Below are 14,875 nucleotides of genomic sequence, written 5' to 3'. Positions count from 1 at the left end.
CACTGTGTCTGTAGTATTCTCTCTACTACTGCAGTACTTTTACAGGGATGTATTTACATGTAGTACCATAATGAAACATGTATCACCTATTTTGTGCTACGATATTTAATGATTGTACGAACAATGACACAGTGAAATCATCGGTTGCTTGTGTGTGGGTGATCTAAATTAACGTTTCATTGGTATTTCACAATAAATTTGTTTTTTTGAACCAATGATTGTGCAAGATTTCTTTAAAGATATGATTGAACTATGCAATGTTTTGAACATTGGACAGCCTGTGTTACAAGTGATTACCGTTTTGCGTCTAGAGTTTTGAAAAATAACGTCAAGGTTCTGAAATTAGTGCCAAAGTGATTGTAAAAACCTGTAACCAGTGTAGCAGCAGGGTGTGTGTGTAGCAGCAGGGTGTGTGTGTAGCAGCAGCGTGTGTGTGTAGCAGCAGCGTGTGTGTAGCAGCAGGGTGTGTGTGTATTAGACCTGTAACCAGTGTAGCAGCAGGGTGTGTGTGTAGCAGCAGGGTGTGTGTGTAGCAGCAGCGTGTGTGTGTAGCAGCAGGGTGTGTGTGTAGCAGCAGGGTGTGTGTGTAGCAGCAGTGTGTGTGTGTAGCAGCAGGGTGTGTGTGTAGCAGCAGGGTGTGTGTAGCAGCAGGGTGTGTGTGTATTAGACCTGTAACCAGTGTAGCAGCAGGGTGTGTGTGTAGCAGCAGGGTGTGTGTGTAGCAGCAGCGTGTGTGTGTAGCAGCAGCGTGTGTGTGTAGCAGCAGGGTGTGTGTGTAGCAGCAGGGTGTGTGTGTAGCAGCAGTGTGTGTGTGTAGCAGCAGGGTGTGTGTGTAGCAGCAGGGTGTGTGTAGCAGCAGGGTGTGTGTGTATTAGACCTGTAACCAGTGTAGCAGCAGCGTGTGTGTGTAGCAGCAGGGTGTGTGTGTAGCAGCAGGGTGTGTGTAGCAGCAGGGTGTGTGTGTAGCAGCAGGGTGTGTGTGTAGCAGCAGGGTGTGTGTGTAGCAGCAGGGTGTGTGTGTAGCAGCAGGGTGTGTGTGTAGCAGCAGGGTGTGTGTGTATTAGACCTGTAACCAGTGTAGCAGCAGGGTGTGTGTGTGGCGTCAATATGCATTTGTGTGTGTAAACGTATGTAGTGTTTGTGTGTGTTGGAGTGTCAATGTAGAATGTGGGGGTAGAGTCCAGTGTGTGGGTAGAGTCCAGTGAGTGTGTGGGTAGAGTCCAGTGAGTGTGTGGGTAGAGTCCAGTGAGTGTGTGGGTAGAGTCCAGTGAGTGTGTGGGTAGAGTCCAGTGAGTGTGGGTAGAGTCCAGTGAGTGTGTGGGTAGAGTCTAGTGAGTGTGTGGGTAGAGTCTAGTGACTGTGGGTAGAGTCTAGTGAGTGGGTGGGTAGAGTCCAGTGAGTGGGTGGGTAGAGTCCAGTGAGTGTGTGGGTAGAGTCCAGTGAGTGTGTGGGTAGAGTCCAGTGAGTGTGTGGGTAGAGTCCAGTGAGTGTGTGGGTAGAGTCCAGTGAGTGTGCATGTAGAGTCCAGTGAGTGTGGGTAGAGTCCAGTGAGTGTGTGGGTAGAGTCCAGTGAGTGTGTGGGTAGAGTCCAGTGAGTGTGTGGGTAGAGTCTAGTGACTGTGGGTAGAGTCTAGTGAGTGTGTGGGTAGAGTCCAGTGAGTGTGTGGGTAGAGTCCAGTGAGTGTGTGGGTAGAGTCCAGGGAGTGTGTGGGTAGAGTCCAGTGAGTGTGTGGGTAGAGTCCAGTGAGTGTGTGGGTAGAGTCCAGTGAGTGTGTGGGTAGAGTCCAGTGAGTGTGTGGGTAGAGTCCAGTGAGTGTGTGGGTAGAGTCTAGTGAGTGTGTGGGTAGAGTCCAGTGAGTGTGTGGGTAGAGTCCAGTGAGTGTGTGGGTAGAGTCCAGTGAGTGTGCATAGAGTCAGTGCAAGAGAGTCAGTGCAAATAAAAAGGGGGTCATTGCAAATAGCCAGGGTGGACTTTTGATGAAGTGTTCAGATGTTGGCTTGGGGGTAGAAGCTGTTCAGGAGAAATGTAAATCACCAACATACTGCTGAGGTTTAGAATAACCATAGATTTTTGTGGTTCTCCTAACTATGTGACAAAATATGCTAATGAATGAACAGTAGTTAACGAGATGTCAAGAGATGTCACGGCACCAGATCTGCAGTCACTCCTCTGATTCAATTATGTAGGCCCTATTTACATATCCTTATTCATTATTGTAGATTTGAATTATTGCATTTAGACATGACAATGAAAACCAAACATTAAAAAAAAAAATACTTCACGGTGAACCCGCCCCATTGCAGTCTCTCATTTCCCACCAAAGATGAACTGAATCCTTAAAGAGTTGTACAAATAATGATGTTCATTCTAACGTTCATGGTTATCATCCCATCTGCAGACACTGGAAAGAATGGTTGAAGGTTCTCTGTCTTGAACCACTGAGCAAGACGATACTTCTTTACTGTTTATTTAAATTGTAACGTTCTGAGGGTCTAAAACCAGAATGGTTCTAGATATAGATAATGATGATGTCATCCAAACCACACAGACCAGACTCTAACGGAGGGTTCAATTATACCATAAAATGGAAGATGCACAATAAGCTGGTTTTATAACTGTTGAAGTGGGAAAAGGGTGTGTGCCTCAAAATGGCTGACTACCACTTGAAGTTGAGAGAAATAGGACAGAGATATGCAGACAGACAGGCGGTCAGCTCTCTGGAACTCCCTCCGCTATAGTCTGGACAGAAGGCCAGTGTGTGTGTGTGTGTGTGTGTGTGTGTGTGTGTGTGTGTGTGTGTGTGTGTGTGTTGACCCTGTGTTAAGAATATTACAGGAATACTTCAAAGGGCTGACCAGGGTTTGTCCTGTGTGTGTGTGTGTATGTTGTGAGTGTGTGTGTGTGTTGTGAGTGTGTGTGTGTGTTGTGTGTGTTGTGAGTGTGTGTGTGTTGTGAGTGTGTGTGTGTGTGTGTGTGTGTTGTGAGTGTGTGTGTGTGTGTGTGTGTTGTGAGTGTGTGTTGTGTGTGTGTGTTGTGAGTGTGTGTTGTGTGTGTGTGTGTGTGTGTGTGTGTGTGTGTGTGTGTGTGTGTGTTGTGAGTGTGTGTGTGTGTTGTGAGTGTGTGTTGTGTGTGTGTGTGTGTGTGTGTGTGTTGTGAGTGTGTGTGTGTGTGTGTGTATATGTTGTGAGTGTGTGTGTGTGTTGTGTGTGTTGTGAGTGTGTGTGTGTGTGTGTGTGTGTGTGTGTTGTGAGTGTGTGTGTGTGTGTGTGTGTGTGTGTGTGTGTGTGTGTGTGTTGTGAGTGTGTGTTGTGTGTGTGTGTGTGTGTGTGTGTGTGTGTTGTGAGTGTGTGTGTGTGTTGTGTGTGTGTGTGTATGTTGTGAGTGTGTGTGTGTGTTGTGTGTGTTGTGAGTGTGTGTGTGTGTTGTGTGTGTGTGTGTATGTTGTGAGTGTGTGTGTGTGTGTTGTGTGTGTTGTGAGTGTGTGTGTGTGTGTGTGTGTGTGTGTGTGTGTGTTGTGAGTGTGTGTGTGTTGTGAGTGTGTGTTGTGTGTGTTGTGAGTGTGTGTGTGTGTGTGTGTGTGTGTGTGTTGTGAGTGTGTGTTGTGAGTGTGTGTGTGTGTGTGTGTGTGTGTGTGTGTTGACCCTGTGTTAAGAATATTACAGGAATACTTCAAAGGGCTGACCAGGGTTTGTCCTGTGTGTGTGTGTGTATGTTGTGAGTGTGTGTGTGTGTTGTGAGTGTGTGTGTGTGTGTTGTGTGTGTTGTGAGTGTGTGTGTGTGTGTGTTGTGAGTGTGTGTGTGTGTTGTGAGTGTGTGTGTGTGTGTTGTGAGTGTGTGTGTGTGTGTGTGTGTGTGTTGTGAGTGTGTGTGTGTGTTGTGAGTGTGAGTGTGTGTGTGTTGTGTGTGTGTTGTGTGTGTGTGTGTGTTGTGAGTGTGTGTGTGTGTGTGTGTTGTGAGTGTGTGTGTGTGTTGTGAGTGTGTATGTGTGTTGTGAGTGTGTGTGTGTGTTGTGAGTGTGTGTTGTGAGTGTGTGTTGTGAGTGTGTGTGTGTGTGTATTGTGTGTGTGTGTGTTGTGAGTGTGAGTGAGTGAGTGAGGGTGTTTACTGGCTCCGGTCCCTGTACCAGTCAAATGTCACCAGCTGAAGTCACTGTCTATCACATCATTAGTCTGTGCCATCAAACACTATAACTTATCCAGAACGCTGCAGCCCGCCTGGTGTTCAACCTTCCCAAGTTCTCCCATGTCACCCCGCTCCTCCACACACTCCTCTGGCTTCCAGTCGAAGCTCACATCCACTACAAGACCATGGTGCTTACCTACGGAGCAGCAAGAGGAACTGCCCTTCGCTACCTTCAGGCTATGCTCCAACTGGTGGAGGTCTTGCCCAGCTGTAGGTCACTACACCAGCTGGAGGTCACGACACCAGCTGGAGGTCTTACCCAGCTGGAGGTCTTTCCCAGCTGGAGGTCTATCCCAGCTGGAGGTCACTACACCAGCTGTAGGTCACTACACCAGCTGGAGGTCACCACACCAGCTGGAGGTCACGACACCAGCTGGAGGTCTTACCCAGCTGGAGGTCTTTCCCAGCTGGAGGTCTATCCCAGCTGGAGGTCTGTCCCAGTTGGAGGTCTCTATACCAGCTGGAGGTCACCACACCAGCTGGAGGTCACGACACCAGCTGGAGGTCTGTCCCAGCTGGAGGTCTGTCCCAGCTGGAGGTCTCTATACCAGCTGGAGGTCTTACCCAGCTGGAGGTCTTACCCAGCTGGAGGTCTATCCCAGCTGGAGGTCTGTCCCAGCTGGAGGTCTCTATACCAGCTGGAGGTCACTACCCCAGCTGGAGGTCACTATACCAGCTGGAGGTCTTGCCCAGCTGGAGGTCACTACACCAGCTGTAGGTCACTACACCAGCTGGAGGTCACCACACCAGCTGGAGGTCACTACACCAGCTGTAGGTCACTACACCAGCTGGAGGTCACCACACCAGCTGGAGGTCTATCCCAGCTGGAGGTCACTATACCAGCTGGAGGTCTGTCCCAGCTGGAGGTCTGTCCCAGCTGGAGGTCTCTATACCAGCTGGAGGTCACTACCCCAGCTGGAGGTCTATCCCAGCTGGAGGTCTGTCCCAGCTGGAGGTCTCTATACCAGCTGGAGGTCACTACCCCAGCTGGAGGTCACTATACCAGCTGGAGGTCTTGCCCAGCTGGAGGTCACTACACCAGCTGTAGGTCACTACACCAGCTGGAGGTCACGACACCAGCTGGAGGTCTTACCCAGCTGGAGGTCTTTCCCAGCTGGAGGTCTTTCCCAGCTGTAGGTCACTACACCAGCTGTAGGTCTCTGTGTAACAGTGAGTTACAGTGTAACAGCGTGTAACAGTGTGTCAGGTTACCTCGGCAGCAAACTGCCTGCCGTTGATGGTGTGTTCTGATCCGACCGGCATCTGTTCTGAACCCCAGTGGAAGTGGATCTGGGCAGCAGTGTAACGATGAGGCAGACTGGAGATGTACATCCTCCTGGGTAGGGACAGCTGAACTGGAGAGAGAGATACCATTAGCTTTGGGAAGGATGATGATGATGTGCTTGCCTGTGTTGGTCATCAAGACAGCGCATTACAATGAACGTCAGTGACATCAGAGTAGTTTAAAAGCTAGGCTGCGTTCCAAATGGCACCCTATGTAATGGAACGGCACTACGTAGGAAATAGGGTGCCATTTGGAACGCATTCTATTCTGCCTTCATCATCATTCGGCTGCAGAACGCCGGACCAGCCTTAAGCCACCGTTTCACCACCTATCATCAACCAACCAAGTGCCTGGACCAGAGAGGTGATTATCCTAGCATGTCTAATGGGGGTTATCAACTAACCAAGTGCCTGGACCAGAGAGGTGATTATCCTAGCATGTCTAATGGGGGTTATCAACCAACCAAGTGCCTGGACCAGAGCGGTGATTATCCTAGCATGTCTAATGGGGGTTTCTAAGAGACCATGTCAGTGTGAGTGGACAGTATGTTTGAGACTTGCTGACACTGCTCTCGTTCTCCAACCATCCCTGCATCCCATAATGATATAGGTCATGACAGTGGCAGGTATCTGCGTCATCCAGCCTTGTGATCACTAGCCATGGGGTTTAACTGACTAACACACAGCACAGTGCAAGTTGCCTCTGTAAAATGAAGAACTGTACCCATGTAATGATGCTGTATTTGTGTTCTACTTTCAGAAGGCTATTTTAAGACAAGCGTTATTAAATCCAAGAGCACGTTTCCAAATCCAGATAATATATGATCAAAAATAACACTGTGGATTGTTGTCATGACAATGTGATTATGGAAGATTGTTGTGGTCGATCCAGTCAGAGGAGAATCCACCACGTTCCTCAAACTGACCCTGAAATGAGGTCACTGGGAGAACAACGAAGAAGAAACTGTTTCAGGTATAAAGCCAAGGTCAGGCCATGTCCTTCAATGTCATACGTGTGCTACACTGTGGGTATCGCACACATATGACATGGTTTTGGCACCAGGATGAGCCTGCTCACTCGCAGCAGGACCCACAACATGCAAGCCATCTAAAGCCTGTGAAAAAGAGATCATCTTCCACCCGAAGGGATCGCTTTACTCACCAGAGTGTCCATTGTTCCCGAGCGTCAGCTGCTCATTGGCTGAGAGGTTGTAGTTCTGGAGCTCGATTGGCCGCAGTGTGGGGTCAAACCTCAGCAGCTGGGTCTGGATGTCTATGGGTGACTGGAATGTTCCTCCACAGAACGGGTAGTGCTTGGACCAGTGGTGCTCTCCATCTGGTGCTAGAGAAGATAACAACAGTTTGGTCGATTCAAATCAATACAACTTTATTTGTCCCTTAAGGAACAGCCCAGGAGTGTAGTGATATAGTGTAGTGATGATATAGTGATATAGTGGTATAGTGGTATAGTGGTATAGTGATATAGTGATATAGTGGTATAGTGATATAGTGGTATAGTGATATAGTGATATAGTGGTATAGTGATATAGTGGTATAGTGGTATAGTGATATAGTGGTATAGTGAAAGAGTGATATAGTGATATAGTGATATAGTGGTATAGTGATATAGTGGTATAGTGTAGTGGTATAGTGATATAGTGGTATAGTGATATAGTGATATAGTGGTATAGTGATATAGTGATATAGTGATATAGTGATATAGTGGCATAGTGATATAGTGTAGTGGTATAGTGGTATAGTGATATAGTGGTATAGTGGTATAGTGGTATAGTGATATAGTGGTATAGTGATATAGTGGTATAGTGATATAGTGGTATAGTGATATAGTGGTATAGTGGTATAGTGGTATAGTGATATAGTGATATAGTGGTATAGTGATATAGTGGTATAGTGGTATAGTGATATAGTGGTATAGTGGTATAGTGATATAGTGGTATAGTGATATAGTGGTATAGTGATATAGTGGTATAGTGATATAGTGATATAGTGGTATAGTGATATAGTGATATAGTGGTATAGTGGTATAGTGATATAGTGATATAGTGGTATAGTGGTATAGTGGTATAGTGGTATAGTGATATAGTGGTATAGTGATATAGTGATATAGTGGTATAGTGATATAGTGGTATAGTGGTATAGTGATATAGTGGTATAGTGATATAGTGGTATAGTGGTATAGTGATATAGTGGTATAGTGATATAGTGATATAGTGGTATAGTGATATAGTGGTATAGTGGTATAGTGATATAGTGATATAGTGGTATAGTGGTATAGTGATATAGTGGTATAGTGATATAGTGATATAGTGGTATAGTGATATAGTGGTATAGTGGTATAGTGATATAGTGGTATAGTGGTATAGTGATATAGTGATATAGTGATATAGTGGTATAGTGATATAGTGGTATAGTGGTATAGTGATATAGTGGTATAGTGATATAGTGATATAGTGGTATAGTGATATAGTGTAGTGGTATAGTGGTATAGTGATATAGTGGTATAGTGGTATAGTGATATAGTGATATAGTGGTATAGTGATATAGTGATATAGTGGTATAGTGATATAGTGGTATAGTGATATAGTGGTATAGTGATATAGTGATATAGTGATATAGTGGTATAGTGATATAGTGGTATAGTGATATAGTGGTATAGTGACATAGTGATATAGTGGTATAGTGGTATAGTGATATAGTGTAGTGGTATAGTGATATAGTGTTATAGTGGTATAGTGATATAGTGGTATAGTGATATAGTGGTATAGTGATATAGTGGTATAGTGGTATAGTGGTATAGTGATATAGTGGTATAGTGGTATAGTGATATAGTGGTATAGTGGTATAGTGATATAGTGGTATAGTGGTATAGTGGTATAGTGATATAGTGGTATAGTGGTATAGTGATATAGTGATATAGTGGTATAGTGATATAGTGGTATAGTGGTATAGTGATATAGTGGTATAGTGATAGAGTGATATAGTGATATAGTGATATAGTGGTATAGTGATATAGTGGTATAGTGTAGTGGTATAGTGATATAGTGGTATAGTGATATAGTGATATAGTGGTATAGTGATATAGTGATATAGTGATATAGTGATATAGTGGCATAGTGATATAGTGTAGTGGTATAGTGGTATAGTGATATAGTGGTATAGTGGTATAGTGATATAGTGGTATAGTGGTATAGTGATATAGTGGTATAGTGATATAGTGGTATAGTGATATAGTGGTATAGTGGTATAGTGGTATAGTGATATAGTGATATAGTGGTATAGTGATATAGTGGTATAGTGGTATAGTGATATAGTGGTATAGTGGTATAGTGATATAGTGGTATAGTGATATAGTGGTATAGTGATATAGTGGTATAGTGATATAGTGATATAGTGGTATAGTGATATAGTGATATAGTGGTATAGTGGTATAGTGATATAGTGATATAGTGGTATAGTGGTATAGTGGTATAGTGGTATAGTGATATAGTGGTATAGTGATATAGTGATATAGTGGTATAGTGATATAGTGGTATAGTGGTATAGTGATATAGTGGTATAGTGATATAGTGGTATAGTGGTATAGTGATATAGTGGTATAGTGATATAGTGATATAGTGGTATAGTGATATAGTGGTATAGTGGTATAGTGATATAGTGATATAGTGGTATAGTGGTATAGTGATATAGTGGTATAGTGATATAGTGATATAGTGGTATAGTGGTATAGTGGTATAGTGGTATAGTGATATAGTGGTATAGTGGTATAGTGATATAGTGATATAGTGATATAGTGGTATAGTGATATAGTGATATAGTGATATAGTGGTATAGTGATATAGTGGTATAGTGATATAGTGGTATAGTGATATAGTGATATAGTGGTATAGTGATATAGTGTAGTGGTATAGTGGTATAGTGATATAGTGGTATAGTGGTATAGTGATATAGTGATATAGTGGTATAGTGATATAGTGATATAGTGGTATAGTGATATAGTGGTATAGTGATATAGTGGTATAGTGATATAGTGATATAGTGATATAGTGGTATAGTGATATAGTGGTATAGTGATATAGTGGTATAGTGACATAGTGATATAGTGGTATAGTGGTATAGTGATATAGTGTAGTGGTATAGTGATATAGTGATATAGTGGTATAGTGATATAGTGGTATAGTGATATAGTGGTATAGTGATATAGTGGTATAGTGATATAGTGGTATAGTGATATAGTGATATAGTGGTATAGTGATATAGTGGTATAGTGGTATAGTGATATAGTGGTATAGTGGTATAGTGGTATAGTGATATAGTGGTATAGTGATATAGTGGTATAGTGGTATAGTGATATAGTGGTATAGTGGTATAGTGATATAGTGGTATAGTGATATAGTGGTATAGTGATATAGTGGTATAGTGATATAGTGGTATAGTGGTATAGTGATATAGTGGTATAGTGGTATAGTGATATAGTGGTATAGTGGTATAGTGGTATAGTGGTATAGTGATATAGTGTAGTGATATAGTGATATAGTGGGTTAGTGATATAGTGATATAGTGGTATAGTGGTATAGTGATATAGTGATATAGTGGTATAGTGATATAGTGGTATAGTGGTATAGTGATATAGTGGTATAGTGGTATAGTGATATAGTGATATAGTGGTATAGTGATATAGTGGTATAGTGGTATAGTGGTATAGTGATATAGTGGTATAGTGGTATAGTGATATAGTGTAGTGATATAGTGATATAGTGGGTTAGTGATATAGTGATATAGTGGTATAGTGGTATAGTGATATAGTGATATAGTGGTATAGTGATATAGTGGTATAGTGATATAGTGATATAGTGGTATAGTGGTATAGTGATATAGTGATATAGTGGTATAGTGATATAGTGGTATAGTGGTATAGTGATATAGTGGTATAGTGATAGAGTGATATAGTGATATAGTGATATAGTGGTATAGTGATATAGTGGTATAGTGTAGTGGTATAGTGATATAGTGATATAGTGATATAGTGGTATAGTGATATAGTGATATAGTGATATAGTGGCATAGTGATATAGTGTAGTGGTATAGTGGTATAGTGATATAGTGGTATAGTGGTATAGTGATATAGTGGTATAGTGGTATAGTGGTATAGTGGTATAGTGATATAGTGGTATAGTGATATAGTGATATAGTGGTATAGTGATATAGTGATATAGTGGTATAGTGGTATAGTGATATAGTGATATAGTGGTATAGTGGTATAGTGATATAGTGATATAGTGATATAGTGGTATAGTGATATAGTGGTATAGTGATATAGTGGTATAGTGATATAGTGATATAGTGATATAGTGATATAGTGGTATAGTGATATAGTGGTATAGTGGTATAGTGGTATAGTGGTATAGTGATATAGTGGTATAGTGATATAGTGGTATAGTGATATAGTGGTATAGTGGTATAGTGATATAGTGGTATAGTGGTATAGTGATATAGTGGTATAGTGATATAGTGGTATAGTGGTATAGTGGTATAGTGATATAGTGGTATAGTGGTATAGTGATATAGTGGTATAGTGATATAGTGATATAGTGATATAGTGGTATAGTGATATAGTGGTATAGTGATATAGTGATATAGTGATATAGTGATATAGTGGTATAGTGGTATAGTGATATAGTGGTATAGTGGTATAGTGATATAGTGGTATAGTGGTATAGTGATATAGTGATATAGTGGTATAGTGATATAGTGATATAGTGGTATAGTGATATAGTGGTATAGTGATATAGTGGTATAGTGATATAGTGATATAGTGATATAGTGGTATAGTGATATAGTGGTATAGTGATATAGTGGTATAGTGATATAGTGATATAGTGGTATAGTGGTATAGTGATATAGTGTAGTGGTATAGTGATATAGTGTTATAGTGGTATAGTGATATAGTGGTATAGTGATATAGTGGTATAGTGATATAGTGGTATAGTGATATAGTGGTATAGTGGTATAGTGGTATAGTGATATAGTGGTATAGTGGTATAGTGATATAGTGGTATAGTGGTATAGTGATATAGTGGTATAGTGGTATAGTGGTATAGTGGTATAGTGATATAGTGGTATAGTGATATAGTGGTATAGTGGTATAGTGATATAGTGGTATAGTGGTATAGTGATATAGTGGTATAGTGATATAGTGGTATAGTGATATAGTGGTATAGTGATATAGTGGTATAGTGGTATAGTGATATAGTGGTATAGTGGTATAGTGATATAGTGGTATATTGGTATAGTGGTATAGTGATATAGTGGTATAGTGGTATAGTGATATAGTGTAGTGATATAGTGATATAGTGGGTTAGTGATATAGTGGTATAGTGATATAGTGGTATAGTGGTATAGTGGTATAGTGATATAGTGGTATAGTGGTATAGTGGTATAGTGGTATAGTGGTATAGTGGTATAGTGATATAGTGGTATAGTGATATAGTGATATAGTGGTATAGTGGTATAGTGATATAGTGATATAGTGGTATAGTGATATAGTGATATAGTGGCATAGTGGTATAGTGATATAGTGATATAGTGATATAGTGATATAGTGGTATAGTGATATAGTGGTATAGTGATATAGTGGTATAGTGATATAGTGATATAGTGATATAGTGATATAGTGGTATAGTGGTATAGTGGTATAGTGGTATAGTGGTATAGTGATATAGTGGTATAGTGGTATAGTGATATAGTGTAGTGGTATAGTGGTATAGTGATATAGTGGTATAGTGGTATAGTGATATAGTGATATAGTGGTATAGTGATATAGTGATATAGTGATATAGTGATATAGTGGTATAGTGATATAGTGGTATAGTGATATAGTGGTATAGTGATATAGTGGTATAGTGATATAGTGGTATAGTGATATAGTGGTATAGTGATATAGTGATATAGTGATATAGTGGTATAGTGATATAGTGTTAGTGGTATAGTGATATAGTGATATAGTGGTATAGTGATATAGTGGTATAGTGATATAGTGGTATAGTGATATAGTGGTATAGTGATATAGTGGTATAGTGATATAGTGGTATAGTGATATAGTGGTATAGTGATATAGTATATAGTGGTATAGTGATATAGTGGTATAGTGATATAGTGATATGTGATATAGTGGTATAGTGATATAGTGGTATGTGATTTATTTTTAGTGATTGTATTATTATGTTATTGTATAGTGATATAGTGGTATTATTATGTTTAATTTGTTTGTTTTTTGATTGTTTTGTATTTTTATTGTATATTATAGTGTATTGTATGTGATATGGTGATATAGTGTATAGTGTTTGTTTGATTTTATGTGATATGTATTGTTGTTTGTGTTAGTGTATGTGTATGTATTGTTGGTTTGTTTTTTTAGTGGTATTGATATTGTTTGTATGTGATATTGATATAGTGGTATAGTGGTTTGTTTGGTATATGATTTGTATTGTATGTTATGTGTATTTATTGTTTGTTTATATTGATATATTATATATATTTTGTTATGTGATTGTGATTTTATTGTATGTGATATTTATGTGTTGTTTTGATTGTTATGTGGTTGTGATTGTGATTGTATTATAATTGTATAGTATTTTATTTTTTATAGTTATAGTATATAGTGTATAGTGTTGTGTATATGTATATATATGTGTATGTGTATTATATGTGTATTGTTATAGTGATATAGTATATTGATTGTGGTATTGATGATGTTTATTATTTTATAGTGATATAGTGGTATATTATGTTTGTGTATGTGTTTTATGTATTGTATTGTGGTTTGTATTATTGTGGTTTGTATGTAATTGTTATAATGTATTGATATTATATTTTTTATAGTTATTTATTTATTATTGTATATTGTTAGTTATGTGTATAGTGTATATATTAGTGATTGTGATATGTGGTATGTGATATTATATTGATTAGTGTATGTGTTTTATAGTGTCTTAATATTTTGTGTATTTGGTTGTGTTTGGTTGTATAGTGATTAGTGTATGTGATATGTGTTTTTTTTTATATTATAGTGTTAGTGATATAGTGATTTGATATGTGATATTGATATAGTGATATTGGTATGTATTGTGTTTGATTGTGTATAGTTTTTTTTTTATTATATATAGTGATATGTGATATAGTTATAGTGTTGTGTTTTTGTGTATTGTATTTTTGTATGTGTATTTATGTGTTGTGTATGGTTTGTATTGTATTTTTTTTTTATATTATTGTGTTTTTTTATTATATTATATTTATTTTTATTTTTTTATGTGATATGTTTATTATTTTGGTATAGTGATATATTTTGATATTGGTTTGTATGTATAGTGATATATGGTATAGTGATATGTGTATAGTGATATATATATTGTTATAGTATTTTATTATATAGTGATATTTTTTATTGATATGTGTATGTGATTTGTATAGTTATAGTGATTTTATTTTTGTTTTGTATGTGTTGTATTTGTATGTTATAGTGATTTTATAGTGATTGTTGATTATGTATAGTGTTATAGTTTTTATTTTTTTATTTATTTTTGTTGTTTTTATAGTGTATTTTATATATTTATTTATAGATATGTGTTTGATGTTTTTTTTATTTTTTTTTATATGTATAGTGATATATTTTTTTGTGGTATGTGTTGTATTATTTTGTGTGTTGTGTTATTTATTTATATGTATAGTGGTATAGTGATATGTAGTATAGTGTTTATTATTTGTTTATTTGTATAGTGTATTATATTGATATAGTGTTTTTATATTATGATATGTTATTATATTTATAGTGATATGTGATATTTATTTTATGTGTTTTATGTGATATGTGATTAGTGATATAGTTATACTATTTTTGTTAGTGTTTTATTTTGTTTTTATGTATATGTTTATATTAGTTTTTTTTTGTATTTTGTGTATGTATATAGTTATATATTAGTAATTGTTATTTATTTATATTATGTTTGTTTTTTTTTTTTATTTTATTGTAATATTGTTAGTTTATTTTTTTTTTAGTTTTTTGTGTTTTTTATATTTTTTTTGTTTTTGGTGGTGTGTTTATATTTATATTTGGTGTATTACATGTGATTTGTTATGTATATATTTATATCTTGTTCTGTTTGATTGTATTTATGTTTATTTTATATTTATGTATATTTTAGTTAGTGATTTATTTTGTTTTTTATATTATGTATTTTTTGTTTTTTAGTTATATTTTTATATTTTTTGTTTTTTTTATATTTTTTTTTTTTTTTTTTTTTATAGTGTGTATGTTTTGTTTAGTTATAGTATATATTTTGTATGTGTATTGATATGTAATATAGTGATATGCAGTGATATAGTGATATAGTG

The 14,875-nt window shown here is 37.8% G+C and overlaps 1 protein-coding gene across 1 annotated transcript in view; it reads right to left on the bottom strand.

The window, feature by feature from the left end:
- The window catches only part of ca12 (carbonic anhydrase XII), a 32,410-nt gene that overhangs the window by 15,687 nt on the left and 1,848 nt on the right, over positions 1 to 14,875 (bottom strand). The window contains exons 2-3 of the mRNA XM_045207627.1: positions 6,630 to 6,809; positions 5,396 to 5,538 (exon numbers count right to left, since the gene is read on the bottom strand). Coding sequence (XP_045063562.1) covers positions 5,396 to 5,538; positions 6,630 to 6,809 — 323 coding nt within the window. The remainder of the gene's footprint in view (positions 1 to 5,395; positions 5,539 to 6,629; positions 6,810 to 14,875) is intronic.

The sequence above is a fragment of the Coregonus clupeaformis genome, chromosome 26, assembly GCF_020615455.1.
Source record: "Coregonus clupeaformis isolate EN_2021a chromosome 26, ASM2061545v1, whole genome shotgun sequence".
Lineage (NCBI taxonomy): Eukaryota > Metazoa > Chordata > Actinopteri > Salmoniformes > Salmonidae > Coregonus > Coregonus clupeaformis.
Note: the sequence above shows the minus strand (reverse complement) of the source record. Positions and strands in the feature narration are given on the sequence as shown.